This window comes from Amborella trichopoda, chromosome 11 (genome assembly GCF_054954075.1).
Source record: "Amborella trichopoda isolate Santa Cruz 75 chromosome 11, AtrichopodaSantaCruz75HAP2 v2.0, whole genome shotgun sequence".
NCBI classification, from domain to species: Eukaryota; Viridiplantae; Streptophyta; class Magnoliopsida; order Amborellales; family Amborellaceae; genus Amborella; species Amborella trichopoda.
In genome coordinates this window covers 23,158,992-23,179,667 of record NC_142346.1, presented here as the reverse complement: position 1 = coordinate 23,179,667, position 20,676 = coordinate 23,158,992, and the positions used below count along the sequence as shown (strand labels likewise).

The 20,676-nt window shown below is 37.7% G+C and overlaps 1 protein-coding gene across 22 annotated transcripts in view; it reads right to left on the bottom strand.

The window, feature by feature from the left end:
- Positions 1 to 4,697: 4,697 nt before the first annotated feature.
- LOC148779799 (uncharacterized) overlaps positions 4,698 to 20,676 on the bottom strand; it is a 35,544-nt gene continuing 19,565 nt past the window's right edge. The window contains exons 4-7 of one of the 22 annotated variants that reach the window (XR_016044646.1): positions 15,695 to 15,766; positions 14,808 to 14,871; positions 13,575 to 14,073; positions 4,698 to 4,930 (exon numbers count right to left, since the gene is read on the bottom strand). Coding sequence is in view for 7 of the 22 variants with exons in the window: in XM_088852137.1 (XP_088708263.1) it covers positions 11,807 to 11,918; positions 15,695 to 15,766 (184 nt within the window). In the remaining 15 variants the exon portion in view is untranslated. Of the gene's footprint in view, positions 4,931 to 10,934; positions 11,919 to 13,221; positions 13,251 to 13,574; positions 14,074 to 14,803; positions 14,872 to 15,325; positions 15,643 to 15,694; positions 15,767 to 16,537; positions 16,713 to 17,579; positions 17,858 to 20,676 lie in introns of those variants that run through there. The other 21 variants (XM_088852139.1, XR_016044645.1, XM_088852142.1 and 18 more) reach the window with 21 other exon arrangements.

Sequence of the window (20,676 nt, the reverse complement as noted above, 5' to 3'; positions counted from 1 at the left end):
TAGTCATTTCTCTCTTTACAGGTGTCTCTCTATTTTTCCCTTTTTGTAGTTATATTTATGGAAATGGGTTTTGGAGAGGTTGAGTACCAAGCACGAGCTTTCTTTCTCTCCCTAAAACCTCTTTCTCTATCTAATGCTTCTTTGTTAGCTGGGTGCAAGGGACGTGCCTCTCATCTCTGTGAGAACCCTCCAGTGCCACATAATCAATTCCAGCACCGTGTTGCATCTCGAAAAGCTTTCTCTCTTTAGATTATTTGCTAACAATTGTTTTACAGGAAATTTGTGTTCTATTTTGTACTATATATTGCTGGAAAACTCATTTTCGATCACATTCTCTTTCTAAAAAGCTATCCATACCTACAATTTCATACGAATTTGGTGAGATTGTTCCAACTTTCTTCTTCATCTTTTGCATCTAGAAATACTACAATAAAGTTTTGGAAATATTGTATGAGCAAGGGAAAGTGTGTTATGTATTATCTTATATTGTTGGAATGGTTTATGATGGGTTTTTAATTAGTGTATCCTTGCTGGAAATTCTATTGGGATGGCTTAAAAGAGCTTATCAATAACCGCAATTGATTTTTGGTTGAGATTCTTTAGTGGATTACAAGTTAATGATATTTGTACATCATCTTGAGTTCCAAAGAATTTACGGCAACTTTTTGTGGGTATTTTTATAAAAAATGCATGCCATATATGTTTGTGGATATTTTTTTGAGTTCAAAACCCATCTTGCATGTTGATATAGCTCTATGTACTTCTAAAAATCTTAAAGATCCACTGTATTTGGGCCAACACTGAGTCCTTGAAAATAAAAGTATTAACTCATTTATCCGAGGGGCCATCTTTTTAAGCACTTATTGGGACCCTAATATTGAATTGATGGACAAGAACACGAATCGTGTCATGATTAGACTAATTAGCTCCCTCCCCTTTTAAGTATTGCCTGATTAGAATTAGAACACTTTAAGAGTAATTGTACATAGATTTGGTATTGGTTTTCCCTTTCTCGACATAGTCATTTACTTGCTTAACCTATTTAATATCTTTGAGCATGCAGTGGACACGGAAATTCTCTCTTCCTCATCAGCTCTTTCCTATGTTGACATAATTCTTAGCAATTATCACTTATACAACATACCTCTCACCAGCTACCTTACCACATCATGAAGAAGCATGAACAATAGCTTCTTGCTCGTATAGTTATGAGGCATCCACAGTGCTATGTGAGAGTATCCCTTGTGAACAACATATCAAGAAACTAATCAATGTACTCTTATTGATGTCTTCTCAGCCATGTTGACATTATATTGGCCCCTTGTTCTCTCTTACAACTGCTTGTATGCATCCTCATCTAAGGAAGGTCCCCTAAGAACATATACAGTGAGAGCCCTGAATACAGGAACTGCAGTAGTTGTTGTGGATCGGTCTGGAAGTACACAAAAGACCGCACTTTTGATATCTGTGGTCGATAATCAATGAAAATAGAGAGATTGAGGAAGATATCGCACACAGTATTAGAGCTGGATGGGCGAAGTGGAGATGTGCAATTGGAATTGTATGTGATTGCCGCATACCAAAATAGAGTCGTAGGGAAAATTTTATGGGACAGTTGTGAGACCAGCTTTGTTATATGAGGTGGAATGCTGGGCGGACAAAAAATAATACACCCATAGAATGAGTGTAGCGGATATGAGGATGTTGAGATGGATGACTGGTAAGACAAGAAGGGATGGAATTTGAAATAAATCCATTTAAGAGAATTTAGGTGTGACACCAATGGGCGATAAGATGAGAGAGTGGATTTAGGTGGGTTGGCCATATGTGATGCCGACTAAGTACAACACTGAAAGTTAAACTATGTAATAAAGCACAGTGTATATATGTTTTAAATTTTCTTTTCTTATACTAACAATATCACTTACAATGTCCAATTATAAATAAATCACTCTTGAAATAAATAAACATAACGGTTTTCACTTGCTACTAGTTAAATATAACTCTTTTATTCAATAAATAAAAACACATTGCTTTATGAGAATGGAAAAGCACAACAAAGAAATAAGATAAAACAAGTAAAGTTATAGGAGATTACCTAAACCGGCCTTAGCACACCCCACGCTAAGTCTCGTCCTTCCAATGGTGCTTGGGATCAATGATCGGTCTATTGTTTGTACTATGTATAGCAAAACCCTCTAAAAAATATATAGATATCGATTTAGAATCAAATTACTAATGCTTCAATGCCTAGTCTTCCTCAAGCCCCCTTGGCTTTAACTTAGTGAGATGAAAAAGATATATCTGCTAAGTGGGCTTGACCCTCTTTCTACCCTTCTTATAAGAGAGAGGGAAACTAATCAAGAGAGATAAAATTCTCATAGTGGGGTGTGCCCCCCTTTCAAGCCACCAAAGAGAGAGAGAGAGAAAACCCTTGCTTGGGCTGTGGCCCCTTAGAAAAAGAAAGTGAGTGCTTAGAGAGAGAAGAGAGAAGAGGTATAGAGAATTATGAGAAGGAGAGCCTTTATTTATAGATAATCTATGTTTTAAAGTTTGTCATTTTTAGTGAGCTCAAATCTAGACCATTGATCTAAAAAAACTTATGAGGTAAGAGATGTGAGTCATCCATTCTTTAGATCTACTATTAAGATTCAAATGAATGTGCTAAAATCTTATCCTCCATTTCTTAAACCTATTCCCATGGGGTAAGGGAGGACCAGATAGAAACAATTTTAGGGGTGTTGCAGGGTGAATTATGTAGAGGAAATGAGTAAAGAAGAAAAAGGTTGGGGGAATAGAAGGGAAAGGGGCAAGTGCTCAAGGTGGGTGCAAGGAGGGATAGGGTAGTTATCTGAATTAAACAGGTAGTATCTGAATTAAACAGGAAGATGAAAGGGAGTTAAAGTACTTGCACATGATTTTTGCAACTAGTTCAGGGCATTCAACAAGCAACTAGTTCAAGGCAGTCAACAATGAAAAGAGCAGAAAAGTGGAGGGATGTGAGGAGGTGGAGGAACAATATATTTCCTTCACTTCCGATGCCTCCTGATAGTTAAAATAAGGATGGGGTTACTATGATATTAATAACATTTCAAGGGTCTAGATAAAATTTTCCCTTTTAATATAACTTATGTTTTCTGTGAGGTAAGAACATTGGACCACCTCGCACCTTGTGTTCTAGGCCTGTATGTAGAAGCTTGGTACATTTATGTCATCGATATTGGTTGAATGCTAGAACCTATCTTGCTTTATTGCAGGCATTTACTTCTCTAAGGGCTCAATCATGATAACAGATTTGATATACCCGATTCAACTTATTTACAGGTTTTTGGAAAGGAAACTTGAGAATTGTAAAAAGCAGCAGATGTCAGAGGTTTGAATGTTTTAGTCCACAGGGTGCTGGTATTTGGTTAGTTGAGAAATTGTGGGGTCTCATGATTTTAGTCTATGAACACTATGGTCTGGTTGCATGCAACAAACTTGAATAGAATAGAACACTAAGAAAATGAAAAAGAATAAAACAAGAAAGCGGAAATGATAGGTCCTGAATGGTGTATGGTCTTAGCTGAAAAAGAAGGGAAAACCTCAAAACCTGCCCCCATAATTTTTGAAAACCTTAAAAGTTGCCTCCACTGTTTGGAGTAATCAAAATGTGCGACACATGCTTATCGAAACTTCCAAAATGCCAAATCTTTACCATTGTTACTTATTTAGTACCAAGTACCCTTTTTAATCATAATGATCGACCAAACCAGAAAAATCTATTCTCTCCATCAAAACGCATGAATTCCTGTATCACTCTCCACCCACCCTTATGTGCTACTTTTCTTTCTATCTTGTTTACCAATAGTGGATTTCTTAAATGAATTTTCAATGTTTCATTAAAATTTGACCATTTTCATTCCTTTGCTCCATAAATTTGACCATTTTCATTCCTTTGCTCCATAAATTTGACCATTTTCATTCCTTTCTTCCATCTTCCAGGTATTTCCCCTTTCGTCGACATTCTCTTTTCTCCCTTATCAGTACATTTTCGCTTCCCAAGATGTCCGAAGATCTCTTTCCCTTGCTGGGGCTCTATGTTTCACTTGCCATTGCTTTTAATGCAGAGAGTGAGAGAGAGAAAGATACCTTTTGCTGACATCGGGTGAGAGTGAGAGAGAGAAAGATACCTTTTGCTGACATCGGGTTTCATTGCTTGTAAACTCTCATTGAACCCCCTGTTCATCCGTTGGTCAGATGATCCAAACATCTGCTCTATGAAAGGTGAGAGCTGGTGCATTATGCTTTCCAGTTGCATCTTCATAGTTATGGCGATTTCAGGTTCTGTTGGAGAGAGATTGTAATAAGGGATTTTTGGGAAGAAAATTGTAAAATCTTCGAGTGTCATATATAAAAGGTTTAATAAACTTGGGTGGCAGATTTGGGGTGCTCCAAACAAAGGTGGCAGTTTGAAGTTTCCAAAATTAAGTTCTCCCCGTAAACGGAAACTAATGGAGAGGTAGATTGTCACAACCCCGTCCCCGACCTCCTTACCTTACATGATGGAGGGCGACTGAGCACGGGTTCATGATCCCAATGTAGCGATTGTCACTCAAGTAGAAGTAGACTCAACACCTTTATCTTGGTAATCAAGCAAGCCAAGGAAAGTTATTACCTATATAAGTCTAAAAAAAATTAAAAACTTAGTAAACCCATTCTACCAAAAGATATTACATTGCATTTTCATCCCAAAAATTATTACAATATGGTCCGGGACTCCAGGGCCCATAATTACATATTTTAACGAAAATAGTTACAATCAGGGCTGAGAGCCCGACAACATACAAATTCTAAAACTTCTCCTCAAAGCGGCTGCCTTTGACCCTCGGCCACAACCTGTACTCCCAACTCTGGACCTGCTGCTCTCCGTCTACTAGAAGGAAAAGGACTGAGCTTGGAAGCCCAGTAAGTATATTTACTGTTATGCATTGGTGACAAGTCTACCCATTTCATATAACAATTTGTTCAACTATGAGAAGCTACAGTGTAGCAATCATGTGCAATAGTCATCATATCAGTGCATCAATTATAGACATCATATCCAACCATCATAATTAAAAGTCATTTCATTCACCATTCAGTCATTACCCACTGACTCTCTAGTTCACCTACTCTCGTAGTAGAAGCCCTATCCTTCAGGCTAAGCCAATCCCGTTGCTTGGGACCTCTACCATCTCACAGGAGGAAGGGTGATAACAAGTGGGGTAATCCACTTCGTAATACCCTCAACTCACGCACACGGTCCCCAGAGCGTATTGGGATTCGATATGCCCTTACCTTGCAAGGTATCAATCACATATCTCATCTCATGAATCTCGAGGTGCGACCCCTATCTCCCCTAACCCGTTCCTATCATTATGTGAGTTAGGGGATGTGCCAGCATCACTTTCTCAGTACATCAGTCTCTACTACCGATGGGTGTCCCATCGCGTAGTGGCCAGTCTCACATTGATATAACAAATCAATACCCACTACCAATGGGTGTCCCATTGCGAAGTGGTTATCCTTAAGGCCTCTTCTCATGCTCGAGCATTCAATTCATTCATGCCAATTAAATGCTTTATAACAGATAAATCGCATTCTCATTATAACAATATGGCATTTAGCGAGAAGCATCCTTTACATGGACTATTACAGGGCACTTACACATGGATATCATCGACGGCATTTTGGCACTTATCATGAAACTTTCATCATGAAATTATTGCACTCATCACCTTTTCACATAGCACACTATAGCGGAGCATCATTTACATAACATTGTGGCACATACATAGCAATTATCATATAACATTCACACTTATCACTTATTAAGGAAAACTCAAAGTTTCAATAAATATGAGAAATTCGGAGGAAACAACAAGAGACGAGCATGACATTAACACTGTGACGTGCAACAGTGACTTACCCCTTTTCTCAGGGTATAACTCCCAATTTAAGGGGAGTTTTGAAAACTTCAAAACATGCAACTTTGAGTATATTCACAAACCTTTCCAATGGTGGCGATTTGAAGGTCTTTGGGCATCGTTGCTAGGCCAAAAGCGTGGCCCAACAAAGGTCATAGTTGCTGGAATTTATAGCGATTGTGAGCAGTGACATGTCTCTACATTTTAGGCTCCATCTTTTAATACGTGCGAAATCTTATCATGATATAAAAATCAAACTTGAAGTAGACATACATATCTTCTATGTGAAACCGATTTGGTCCCATTTGGACACCATTTGGCCACTGAACACCTTGATGCAAAAACAGTCACAGTCCTGGAAATTCTTAATCTCAAGTTAACATGCCTTTAAAGAACACTCAAATGTTTCATGGCCCAGGTACCCTTGGGGCGTGGAACCTTGTTCATGTTAACAAGTCTCACAATGAACTATTTCATAAGTTTTCATGAATAACAAGATCATTTACATGGTTGAAACAGTCATATGATATTGAGAAGCACGAATCCAAAATTTCAACCTCCCATCAACCTATACATTGCATTTTCATTCTAACATCCTACCCACCATGGATGCATAAGAGTTAAAGCCACTTACTTTGCCTCTCACGGTGCTCTTGACCTCCTCTCACGGCCTTTGATGGCTTTCCTTAATTTCAAGCAAAGGCTTTTCAAAGACACAGCAGCAGCAGAGGGTTCACGCTTGAGCTCTTGGGAGAGAAAGTGAGAGTCGTGATAGTTGAGAGGAGGGAGGCGGCGGCAAGAAGGGAGGGAAGGGCTAAAGTACCTTGGGGTTAGGTGAAAGGTCACTGTAGTAGACGTATACGGTTGTGACAGGCGCGGCGCTGGCAGCGGTCACATCTTCATTTTCAAGCGCCGCGTCAACTCTTTTCTGCCTTCACGTGCGACGATAGAATCTTACGCGCGCAGCGATAGTCCCTTATGCACACGGCGACAATCCCTTACAAGCGCGGCGATAGTCCCTTATGCACGCGGCGATTGTCTCTTATGGGCGCGGCGATAATCCCTTACTCGCACGGTGATAGTCCCTTACGTGCGCGACGATTGTCTCTTACGGGCACGGCAATAGTCCCTCACGCACACGTCGATAGTCTCTTACGCGCGCGGCGATAGTCCCTTACAGGCGCAGCGATAGTCCCTTATGCGTGCGGCAATAGTCCCTTACGCACGCGGCGATAGTCCCTTACGCACGCGGCGATAGTCCCTTACTTGACGCCGGGCGCGTGCCTCCTCTACCACACACACGGCGCTGCACCTCTACTGACTCTATGGTCATGTGCGCCCCATGAATGGGGACAAATTTTTTGGGGTCCGTACATAGATTCAAAGGATTATGTTTTACTCTCATTCTTCCCCATTGTTCATACCCTTTTGTTGGCATCAGGTTTCATTGCTTGTGAACTCTCATTGAAGCCCCTGTTCATCCATTGGTCAGATGATCCAAACATCTGCTCTATAAAAAGTGAGAGTTGGTGTGTTATGAGTTCTGTTTGCTACTGTCTTCATAGTTATGGCTGCAGCAAGCTTTTCGACTGGCTATGACCATGCATGGTGTTTCTTTTCACTAGAACGGCCTTCATCTTCATGGATGTGGGTATGCATATCTCCCTTCCCATTTTGTTGTTTATGCATGGGCACACATTTGTCTGTTTTTTTTTTGCATGTATGGATGTAGCTCGATAAGAGGGTTGGGTGAGTTGGAAGTTGTCTCTCAGAAAATTGCTCATTTGTCTCTAGAGATGAGGACTCAACTGAGTCTATTATGATATGCTGTCCTATAAACTGTACCTCATGCTTAAGGTACTTTTACTGTTTTACCAAACATTAGAATAGTTAAGAGCTAATTTATTTGTACAACAACTTTAGCATAGACATTGCCATCTTTCTTTTTTGTTGGCCTACATTACAGCTAAATGATGCATTTTCTTGTCTTTCCAAGCATATCATGACTCTTTCAGATTTATCGTGAAAATCAGTAAGGTGTTTTCTCATGTTATTGTCTACGAACCTAAAATCTCAAATTTAACAGGAAACTTGAAGGGATTACTACTGCTCAGCACCTATAGTAGTGGCTTTGGGTTTACCATGTAGAAGATTTATAGTTTAACTATAATTTTTTCTTAGCCTATGTCATCAATACTCACTTAGTTGTAGTAGTGTGTGAATCTTTACTAACCTTAAGAGTTTGAAACTAATGTTATCAGACTTGCTTCACTTGGGCTGAATCGGCTGATGTCTTCGGCTTCAGTCCGTAAACTGTAATGAAGTGAATCCAATCCCTATATTTCGAATATATTAGAGAATTTTAAAATATCGTCTATTTATTGAAATATCACAAATATGCCCGATACATTCTAAAATTTGGAACATATACCCGGATATGTTGATATGGGCAAGGCTAAAACAAGGTAAGGGATAAGCACAAAAGGATATGGTTGAAATTACTGAGAAAACATGTAGGGAATTATGGCCCCACTAAGGGTATGACCATTAATAGAGCAGAATGATGGACCCGGATTCGTGTGGCCGACCCCAATTAGTTGGGAAAAAGGTTCGACGATGATGATGATATGTTAATATTTTAAATAAATGCCTACTTAGATGTTCTTTTATAATATTTTATTTAAATAATAGATAATTATATAGATAGGTATGCGTGAACAAGTACATGGAAAGACTTGCCTGGAATCAACTGAAGGGCCAAAGCACTTCCTTTCCCAACCAAAACAAAGAGCTCCCCAGAGTGAATCTAACAACATTGATTGAAATAATCATAAAGGAACTAGATGGTTTATTGCTTTGTCTCTTCCGAGACATTCAATATCGTTTATTACTTTTTTCTACAATTTTTTAAAGTTTTATGTTTTCCTTAATTGTTTTGGATTTTTTCTATTTTTTGTTGCTTTGCCCGACATTCCCCGAATATGAGCCCAAGGCATAAAGTTTACTCACTAAGACTCTTGCCCAGTCTGGCGTGAGTCTGGTTGTCAAAACTTGGATCTATTCATATATGCCGATGTGACATCCTTGCGAAAAAGTGTGCTATTGATTACTTAATATGGAGATGGTGAATACCACCTCTGGAAAAAAAATGTTTTCTTCATTGAGAGATTTTTAATTTTTCAAAGTTTGAACATGTTGGGTTAGCTAGTTGTCAACGCTAAATGGGTTGGCAATGGAGTGTCTGAGCATGTTTATAAATACACTTTATTTGGCATCTTTAATGCATACCACATGATACATGGCTGATGCCAAGATATATGTAAAACTCCATATGATTTCATTTTTAGTATGGCACATGTATTCCGATTCATTGCAGGTTGATCGACCTCATCTTTCCTAGTGTCACTTGTCCTGCATTAACCAGTTATGGATTTACTCTCGACAGGTTTGTCTCCAACAAGAGGTTTGTCACTATAGTCGTCAGTGGGGTTCTGTTGGGAAGATTGGCTTCCAAAGGCAGTGAAGTTTTTGGAATCTGGATAACGGAATCAGTTAGATCTACTTTGCATATGGTATTGTTGCAAAATGGAGGAATAGTCATGGTAACTGGTTTTATGTGACTGCGGGAAGACCGTCATACCCAACCTCAATCAATTTCTATTTTCTTTTGAGGTCATGATGAATAGAAGACATCAATTTTACTGTTGCATCGTTTTCAGCTGCTAATAGTCAAAAGTTGCATGGGCTCGATGGATGGTACTTTTTAAGCCTTTTGGAACTGCAAGATTGCCAATCAGTTGCCACCGTATTGCACGATACTTGTACATGGTTGAGTTCAGGTATCCTCTTTGTTGACTTTGTTTTGTTTGATGTTGGTTCTTTGCAGCCAAAGATTGCCCAGGAGCTGCTTTAAATGGGGAATGGACATGCAACTGAATATGAACTTCAGTCTCCTGGGAATTGATGGAGATGAACTTGTAACTAAACATAAGATATCCCTACAATCTCTGGGAAGGAATATTAAGATGATTTTTTGGGGTTACTATTGACGTATTTAAAGAGGTACTTGAAAATGAAGTTATATAATCTGAACTTATTCAGTTCGCTATTTATTATTTGGAAGGAACAGAAACTGTGGGAATTGCATGTGCTTTCAATCATGTTATTTCTGAAGGTTTTCTTAACTATTGTACGAGATATAATTTCAGAAAAGAAGTTTCTCGGACAAAATTTTCAGGAAGAAAAATTTGCTTTTGGCCTGGAACTCTTTATTGGGTGTTTATACGTTGGAATTACTTTCGTAGTCGTGGATGTCCAGGCTATGATACAGTTCACTATGAATTATCTATAGAACTTGGGATTCCTGAAAACAAGGAAATGACCGTGCCTTAGTTGATTCATTAAATCATGGACTTTAACTTGGAATGTTAATTAATTACCTAAGGAACTTTTAGAGCTAAGTTCTAGTATCACTTTTTGTTTGATATAAGTTACTGCTTTAATACTTCTAACTCGTACTGGAATGGGAGCGCAAGTGGTAACGTTATTATTTAGTCCATGTGTTATTCCATAAGAAAATATTATTCAAGCACACTCATATCTATAATATATCGATTATCTATTATGTTGCAGGAAGATCCCGCTTATTCTAGTGCCAAGTGTATATTTTGTTTTATAATTTTGTCATTTAAATTTGGGTGAGGTTTATATAGAGCCGAGGCTCTAAACAATCAAATTAGAGCCCACCTTCAAATAGTGTCGAGAAATATGGCTTTCAATACTGGAAAGTTTTGTGATAGCCTTAAATTATAATTTCATCTTTAGTTATAAAATTTAAAGCTTCAAAAATAGTGTAGATCGAGCAAGTCTATGAAAACTTGAAAATATTAAAAATTGACGGTTGAAAAATGCACTACAAGATGCACTATTTCCAAAACTTGAAATTCATTTTTTTTCTCATGTCCATGCAGATGTCGAGATGATCAATTTGATGATACTTCGGCATCAAAACAAAATCTTCTAGTGAAAGTTTTGAAGTACACTCTAATTTAATTGTTTAGAGCCTAGGCTCTATATAAACTTGTCCCCGAAGGTAAATGGCAGTGATATAAAAGTAGAAAATTTTTTGGACCACTAATGTCCTTGTTAAATTTGAAATGTCCACTCAAATAGCGGGTAAAATTTATCAAAAAGGGTCTTTTTGGAATTTACAAAGAAAACTGGACATTTTGAGACCAAAAGGAGCTCAAATATGACTATGGCTCCGCTCATTTGTAAACCCGGGTTGAGCCGATGATGGTGGCACCAGCCATGACATTCGTGCAAAATTGACAAGTGCTGGCAGATGACGGGCTCAGGTCTCTCTCTAGGGTGGCGACCGGTGGTAATACTGCCGCTTGCCCCAAGCCATTGGTATTACTATCGGCACCATCTCTCTCTTTTCGGGCCGGTCGCAAATGCCAATGACCCCATGCCCTCTTCTCTTTCCCTCTATTTTGGGCTGGCAGTAAATGCTGCCAACCCCTGGCCCTCTACTCTTCTCCCTCTCTTTCAGGCTGGTGGTAAATGCTGACCGTGCCTGGCCTGTCTTCTCTCATTCTCTTTCTCTTTGTCAGGCTGGCAATAAACACTGCCAGTGCCGACCCTTTTCTCTCTCTCTTTCAAACTCTCACTCTTTCATGAGCCCTCACTCTTTCATGAGCTCTCACCCACCATCCTCATAAATTCAAACCCATCTCCATTATCACTCTTTCCTCATTTGGCGCAGCCCCCATTCACCCGTCCTTTCCACTTTTGTGCTTCTACTAGCCCATTTCTCACAATCACATCTCCTGGTTATTGGTCCTCTTGCTTATGCATCAGTTTTGAACGCTTTGGGGCACAATCACGACAGCCGAAGAAGATTCTGCTCTTTCCTCGAAAAACATCTCATTACAATCCCCTCTTTTCTCATGTTCTCTTCTCATGATACTGAAAATCAAGCAAAAGATGTATTAGAAACCCACATCAAAATTCATTTATGAGCCTGCCCAAGAGTCATTCCCTTAATAGGCTCTTCTGAAACCCAATCCTCGGAAATAAGTCCTTAAAACGATTGGTGCTGGTGTATTCAAGATGAGTGAGAGGATCTGTCCAAGATCGGGTATTTTGAGAATCTAGAAAGTATACCTATCTAAGGCTCCCAAAATAAACGAGTCTTGTTTAATGCAGATGCTTAACATTTGGGTTTTTGGTGGGTCTAACTTATGTAATTTGGTACCAAACTTGGCCCACCCATAACCGCTTAGCAATTGATATGGACAGAGAAATATGGACCATTAGATGCAAAACCTTCCATATGTGGTAAGGGGATAAGCTCCTATACTTATAAAAGGAGCTCACTCACCAAACACAGAGTCATTGTCCATCTCTCTAGTTATCCACAAACTTTACAGCAAAAAAAAAATTTCTTTTCAATCTTTCCCTCTCTATCATTTTTCAATCGAATTATTTTTATAATTATTTTTCGACACTTGTATCAAAGCGTGGTTCATTTCTTTGTGAGGCTCTATCAAACTTACAGGATTCACTCAATTTCTCTCTACCAGAAGTCCATAAGGGGGCACGCTATTGCCACATGCAGTTTTACACAAGCAATAGTGTTTCTCTCTCTACCCTTCATACCAAAGCTTTTATTTTGTCTTCTTGATTTATGCAGGCAATATTGTTTCTCCCTCTACCCTTCATACCAAATCTTTATTTTGTCTTTATATACTTTTGTCATCTCCTTAATTGAAACTGGAAAATATTGTTTCTGTCTCTACCCTTCATACCACAGCTTTTATTTTGTCTTTATATACTTTTTTATCCTCTTATTTTGTTTTTATGTGTGCTCTCTCTTCCCCTAGGGCCTGTTTGATAACTGGAAGCAAGTTCATAAACTGTAAATTGGAAGTTCCTGAATAACTATACATTAGTAGTTCTTGGTTTCTGTGTTTGATAATTACCCCAGGGAAGTTGGGAAGTTAAGAAGTTCCTGGTTTTTGTGTTTGATAACCTCTTGGGAACTTAAGAAGTTCATAGTTTCTATGTTTGATAACCTCCTAGGAAGTTAAAGAAGAACTGGGTATCTGTATTGTATTAGCTAAGTAATACGCAAGATGTAAATGTTAAAATTGATACCTAGATATTATTTATTTTTTATTAATTTGTAGAATATTATTTTTTGGAATACAATATCAATTGAAAGCAAAGTACAATATTATTTTTCTATAATAACTTGAGCACTACTTACATTCACCACTGATGCCTCCATATCCCAACCTAAAAAATGTACGTCATTCACAATTCAAAAATATTCATCATTCACAAGTGGTACACATAACATTTGTGAGTTCTCTCTCTCTCTCTTAAGATTATAATGGCACACAACATTTATATGTTATCTACTAAGGAATTTGTGATGCATGTCAAGCAACATTCACAATTCATGCATCCATATATAACCATGTACAAAACCAGCCCATTCAACATAGTCTGTAATAGTTTAAACATACATAATTGAAATGCAAGCAGTAAGAAATCAGCTCATTCAAACACACATACATAATGCAAGCAGTAAGAAATCAGCCCCCATTCAACCATTACCTGAAATAACTTGAGCACTACTTACATTCACCACTGACCACTGATGCATCTATATCCAACCTAAAAAATATTCAACAATAAAACAACAATGTTGTTTGTCCCTTAAAACTTTTGTGTGTTCTCTCTCTCTCTCTAACATTATAATGGCATACAACATTTGTGTCTTATCTCTTAAAACATTTGTGATGCATGTCAAGCAACATTCACAATTCATGCATCCATAGATAATGTACAAAACCAGCCCATTCAACAATAACCTGTAATAGTTTAAACATACATAATTGAAAATGCAATTGAATGAACACAACATTTCAACAATAACCTAAAATAGTTTAAACATACATAATTGAAAATGCAAATAGTAAAAAATCAGCCCATTCAACAATAACCTGTAATAACTTGAGCACTATTTACATTCACCAGTAAAAATCTGCTATCTTATTCAAATATGCAATTTGAGGAAGTACTTGTGAATTGCCTTAACACCTTGGCAAGTGTCCTGTAATATCACAAGACTCAACTGAGTCAAGCCTCTTTTTATTGGTTAATCGATAGATTAAACCAAATAGATCCTGTATGACTCAGCTCAGGAACCTACCAAGCCAAGCTGAGTCACTGATCAGAGGTAAAAGGTCAAGTCTTTGGAATGTTTAAAGCCTTGTTGATAAATACAACTTAAAGGGAAGGTATCTAACAACCAAATTCAAAGTGGTCCAAGTGTTTACATTCCATTTTCATCCTGAATAATTTCCAATCAATAAGCTCTTTTATCAATTCATTTGTTGTCACTGCATCTTGCTAGAATGCAAGCAATCCATTTTATTTAGCATCAAGGGTTCGCCACAAAACAAAATAGAGGCCCTCAAAAAGGACAATAGTATAGAAGATAATATTCCAAATTATTACCTTCATCTAACCTACACCTTGAGCAACTATGAGAAACCATGTGACTATGCTGCTGGATAATAACAATCAAAGAACAAAGACGAATGGACTTTTTTCATGTAGATAGGTAACTGAAAATGCAATAGAATAAACACAAAATTCGACGAGGACTCAAAATTTGTGGCCACAAAATAATTGAAAATGCAATAGAATGAACATATCTTGTTTGCATAAAAAGATATAAACAAACCCACATTATGAATGGGCAAGAGAATAGCCAAATTTTAAAGACCAAACAGAATTTCTATCAATTTTGACAAATAATCAAATGGCCAAGAAAATACCCACACATCCCAAGTAGCTCAAGGAAGCCCTCTCAATGATGCAATAACAATCAATAAAATCAATCACCCTGTAGGCAAACATCCCAAATATAATTGAAGAAAATAGCCAGACATATGAAGTATGATGCCATCACAATCAATAAAAATAATACAAATAAAGCATGATACGTATAAAGTATGATGCAATCGATTTTGCTATTTTCACATAATAAATGGGAGAAAGTGCATGTCTTACATTCAATTCCACTTGAGCACAATTCGTATATTCAATTCCATTTAAGTTGTGTTTTTGTTGTCTCTAAGATGAAATGAGTGTCAATGGATTCATAAGAGGTAGCAAAAATGCTGATGATGGAGAGATGCACCGATCACAATAATAATCTCAAGAAGCTCAATATAGAATTACATAAAAGTTATATGCCAGAATTCAAAACTTAACTGAAAATGAGTGGAAACCCATGTATACAATACAAACAAACAAAAAATTAACTTTAAAATTAGCTAGAAATTACACACAAATTGCCTGAATGAATTACTCAAGAGAATTCCTTAATCCAACACAAATCATTGAGAATAAACTCAACAAAATAAACCAAGAATAAACTCAACCAAAAAAATACTCTAATCCAAGGACTCGCTGTTTGCATCTTCTTACTCAATAGTAAAGTAGTCATTGAGAATAAACTCAAAAAAATAAAACCAAGAATAAACTCAACCAAAAAAATACTCTACTCCAAGGAATGAAATTGACAAATAATTTATCCCAGAAAACTAACGAAAGGAGAACAAATTTCAACCCCACCACTCATTTTGAAGCACAGAGTCCACCCATAGCAATTCTACATAACAATAGCAATAATTAGCAACAAAAATTGTGGAACAAATGTTTACGTGCGAATCTGTGCCGATGTCTGATGTGACATCAACTCTGTCCAGAATTTCTGGTTTGGGGGAGGGGATGGTCTACAACAAAATAACCATAGCAGAAATTTCAAAAAAAAAAAAAAGTGCACAAGAAAAAATGAGCACTCATGATGAATAAATCATGGATAAACTGAATAAAATATTTATGGACAGCGTACAAAATATTAATTCAGACACAGAAATATGCAATGAAACACAAATAAACTTCACAGTTCAGATCAACAAGGTCACCAACTATTAGCAGATCATGAAAAACCAGAATTAGATCACACCAAAACATCATCGAATTTCACCTCAAAACGCATTAAAAAAAAAGAATTGCACCACAAAAGATACAAATAATCCACGAAATACGAAATAAGCACAACATAGTGAAAAAAAAAAAACCAATTTAACATTCCATTCATGTCAAAAAGACCAATAATGAAGAAAAATTGAAGAAAAAAAACAAGAAACTAGACAACAAACCTAAGAATGATTCTTCAGTTAAATGAGTGAAATAAACCAACTTGAGCACCGTATAATCACTTTAACAAAAAAACCCTATTAGATTTGGGTATTCTCTATCGAAAAAAAACTTAACAAAACCCTGTAAAATTCTAGAGAGAGACCAATGAAACCTTCAACCACAATGTCGAGAGATAGACTAATATTATCCCAAAGTTCTAGAGAGAGACACAAATCCAACTTAAGATTCAATGATATCTAGTGACAACACATAAAGGGGCTCAGAAGAGCCTCTCAGAAATTCTAGAGAGAGAAACAAAGAGACCAAGACCAAGAGAGAGAGAGAAAGATAGATGAGCGTACGTGGTATCCTCTGTATAGAGCTAGGGTCCGGGATGCCCAGAGCGACAAGAAGAGAGTGAACTATGGGTGAGGAGGAAAGAAGTTGCAGCGTTGAGCTTCGGTGGGCCAAGCGAGGTTGAGAAACTTAGGGCCTGCGGCGAAGAGAGGGACTGCTACGAAGAAAGGGATGGCTCAGCTGCGAAGAGAGGGATGGCTCAGGGCAAGAGCAAACTTTCGTGGGTGAAGTTTTATAAAAACTTCCCACTTCAAGTTCCGCTTTTTAACACATAAAGTAAACAGTAGAGGGGAACATGAACAGTAAAGCGAAGTTCTCCATTTAACTTCCATTTTTTTATCAAACACCAAACATGAACAGTAAAGTGAAGTTCCAAGTTTCCGGAATACACTTCTTGTTATCAAACACGCACCTAAAGAGCAACGCTTTTGTCCATGCTCTACACTTTTTTTTTAACTTCTATTGCCTCCCTCACTCTCTGTTGAGAAGCTTCTTGGGTGAGATATCTGTTTGCATCCTAAGTCAAATGCTAATCCACTGCTCTCTAGACATGTGAAAGCTCTATCGACCCAAAGTTTTATTTTCGCTGAACATTTCCGTAGTAAAAGCTGATTCTTTCACACAGCCAAGCTCACGATGTAGGGCTTCGATTATTTGTGCAGCAAAAAGACTTGGATTTGTCGCCCTCAATAAAGGAACTCTGTGACTCACCATCGACCAAAAGGGCATCACCATCATCACCCGAGAAATTGATAGAATCATTTATCAAGAAAGTAGTTAGATGATCTAAACATTGAATTTGTTGATATTCCTATATTTCTTTGATAGCATGGCTGCTATATTGGTGATGAGTGAACTATCTAAAACTGAAAAACTTAATGGGTCAAATTTCATTATGTGGAAAAGAAAAATGAACTACATATTGATTCAAGACAAGATTGACTACATTTTGACTTCTACTAAACCTTAAACCCCTCTGCCCATAGTAGAAGAGAACTTGTGAAATGGGAAGGGGATGATAAATTAGTAAAAACTACATTGTTTCCGTTTACGGAAGATGATTTGATAAGAGTTTTTGAAGATTATGAAACATCCAAATTAATGATGGAAGCTTTGATTGAAAAATATGGATCTACATCTGAAACCCATATTCAACTTTTGGTTTGAGAAATACAACTCATGTCCGATGAGGGAAAATGAATTCGTGGAAGAGCATGTTAACAAAATGCTTGTTCTTGCTAAAGACCTTGTTGCGACAAGAAGCCTCATTCCTGATCGTATGCTTTTGTCAGCTGTATCAAATAGTCTCCCACGGTCATAGGAACCTGTAGTCATAGGAACCTGTAGTCAATGCTCTAAATTACTCATCCCAAGGAATTACCAAGTGGAACTTACCCATGTATCTGAGTATAGAGAAAGAAATAAGAAATAAAAAGGGAAAGGCAGAATTGTACTTTGCCCAAAATTACTCTAAACATGACTACCCTAGACTTGACAACAATCACAACAAAAAGAATCGATTTAAAGCGAATGGTAAGGTTTTCAAACCACAAAGGCCTACAACAACTCGCCAAAATATTGCACCTGCGGAGAGATAGGGTATATTAAACCTAAATGTCCAAATAAAAAATATATCCAATGGCTACCACAGGAACAATGGATAACGGAGCAACCACAAGAATATCAAGAAATTCGACTTAGTTTGTGTGGTCTCCGAACATATAGTGGTTGATCATGATATGAAAGGATGATGGGTGGACTCTACATCGACCAGATATGTTTCAAAAACTAAGGATGGTTTTGTCGATTTGACGGAAGTCAAAACCAGTAGACCCTCTTTCAAAAGCATCAAGAGGATTGAGACAAGGGGACCCACTTTCACCTATATTACTTTGATAGCTGAGAGCTTTAGTGTCATGCTTAATGGATTGACAGTGCAAAGGATCATATCAGGTGTTAATATTGGTACAAATGGTCTTATAGTATCACATTTACAATATGCTGATGATACTATTATATTCTGTGATCCAACAGTTACTGAAATCACTTGCCTATGGATTTTTTTTTTAAAGCGTGGAACTTTCAATCTGACTTAAAGTTAATTTGAGTAAAACCAAGCTCATTGGTATTAGCTATCCGCAAATGGTAGTATCAAGAATGGCACATCTATTAGGTTGTGGTGTTGAGTCCTTACCTTGTACTCATTTGAGAATTCCCTTAATGGATTCGAGGCCCTTAAGATCAATTTGGGATCCGGTGGTGGCGAGATTTGAGAAGAAACTTGACACTTGGAAAGCTAAACCTCTTTCTATAGGAGGAAGATATACGTTGATTAAATCCACTTTGTCTAACCTCCCAGTATATTTTATGTCTTTATTTAAGATGCCAAAAGAAGTTGAAAGACAACTGGAGAGAATATGAGAAATTTCTTGTAGCGAGATGACATAAGAAGGAAGAGATTTCAACTGGTGAGTTGGGAAAAGTTTATAGACCAATGAAGGAAAGGGAGTGGGTGTTAAGAGACTAAAACATATGAACTCGGCACTTTTAGTAAAATGGTGGTGGAGGATCCATACACAACCTAAGTCTTTCTGGGTGCTTGCTCCGTGAGAAAAATAAGGAATGGATTTGAATTTTGGTCACAATAAAAGTCCAAGAAACATGACAAGTTTGTCCCATGTTTAGAGAGGTATTGACTATGAGAGATCTGTGTATCTACGGTAATTTCGAAAAATAGTGGGGAATGGAGAATCCACGCTCTTTTGGTTTGACAAATGGATTGGAGATGAACCGTTGAGATACCTTTTCCCCGAGGTCTTCTCAAAAGCTTTAAACCCGCTAGCATCTGTTAAGGAGGCTAGTAGGGGTGTTTATACTAATATTGTTTGGTCCATTCCTTGCAAGTACAACAGAGGTACAGACAGATTCATTGAGGAGTATTAGGCATTGTTGGAATTATTGAATGACACATATTTGACTCCAAATATGGATGATAACTTTATTGGGGATCTTACCCCTTCGGGAGACTTTTCAGTTAAGTCAACCTACAACCTATTATTTTCTGATCATTGGAGAGAATTAGATACTGGTTTATTCAAGATTAAAAAATTGCATTGGCCTCTTAAAGTACAGTTATTCTTATGGATCTTGTGTCAAGATAAACTAGCAAATGTTGACAGCTTGAGAAAGAGGGGGTTTATTATATCACCAATGTATGTATCCTGTGCAAAGCCAGTGATCAAACTTCGCAGCATCTTTTCCTCTCATGCCCTTTTGTTACTTATCTTTGGGATTTGGCTCGCCAGTGCCTCAATCTATCATTACCTTTGCCCCAAAATGTCCGAGCTCTTCTTGACCAATGGATTACACCCGATATTTCAAAGATGGGAACTATCCTTTGGAGATCTATTTGGGTTAGCCTTCTTTGGAATGTGTGGAAGGAAAGAAATAGAAGAGTCTTTGATAGTATAAGTGCAAATCTGTCTACATTAAAATCGAATATTTTGGCAGTTGCAGTTGATTGGCTCCTTGCACATAAGGATAGTGGCTTCATTCTTAAAAGTCTTATCATTAGCAATCCTTCCGGAGTGGCAACTATGGTGTTACCATCAATACTCGTAGTGAGGTTGTTTGGATACCACCACCAGTGAATTCCTTCAAACTTAGTTTGATGGAAGTTCACATGGCAATCCAGGGCCAGCCGGCTATGGGGGACTCATCAGAAATAATTTGGGTCACATTATTTTTTCTTACTCGGGTCATTATGGTATCACAACAGCAAATGAGGCGGAACCACGAGGTTCATTAGAAGGTTTGAAATTGCTATGCACTTTGGAAGGGGACAGAATTATCGAAGGACGCAAATGTCATTGCCTGGAGTAAGAGAATGGCCAAAATCCCCTGGAGTCTATTTTTCATGAAATTTGGGATATTTTGTCAACCTCTATGGCGACGGTCCAACATTGTTATAGAGAGGCGAATGAAGATGTCGATATTCTTGCTAAAGGAGGAGTACATATTCCCTCTCTGTTGGTTACTTCTTTTCTGTAATATTGTGTCATTGCTTGAACATCTTGTATTTTACATATGAATTAATAATAAGTCAAACGTTACCGTTCAAAAAAACAAACCAGCGACCAGCAAA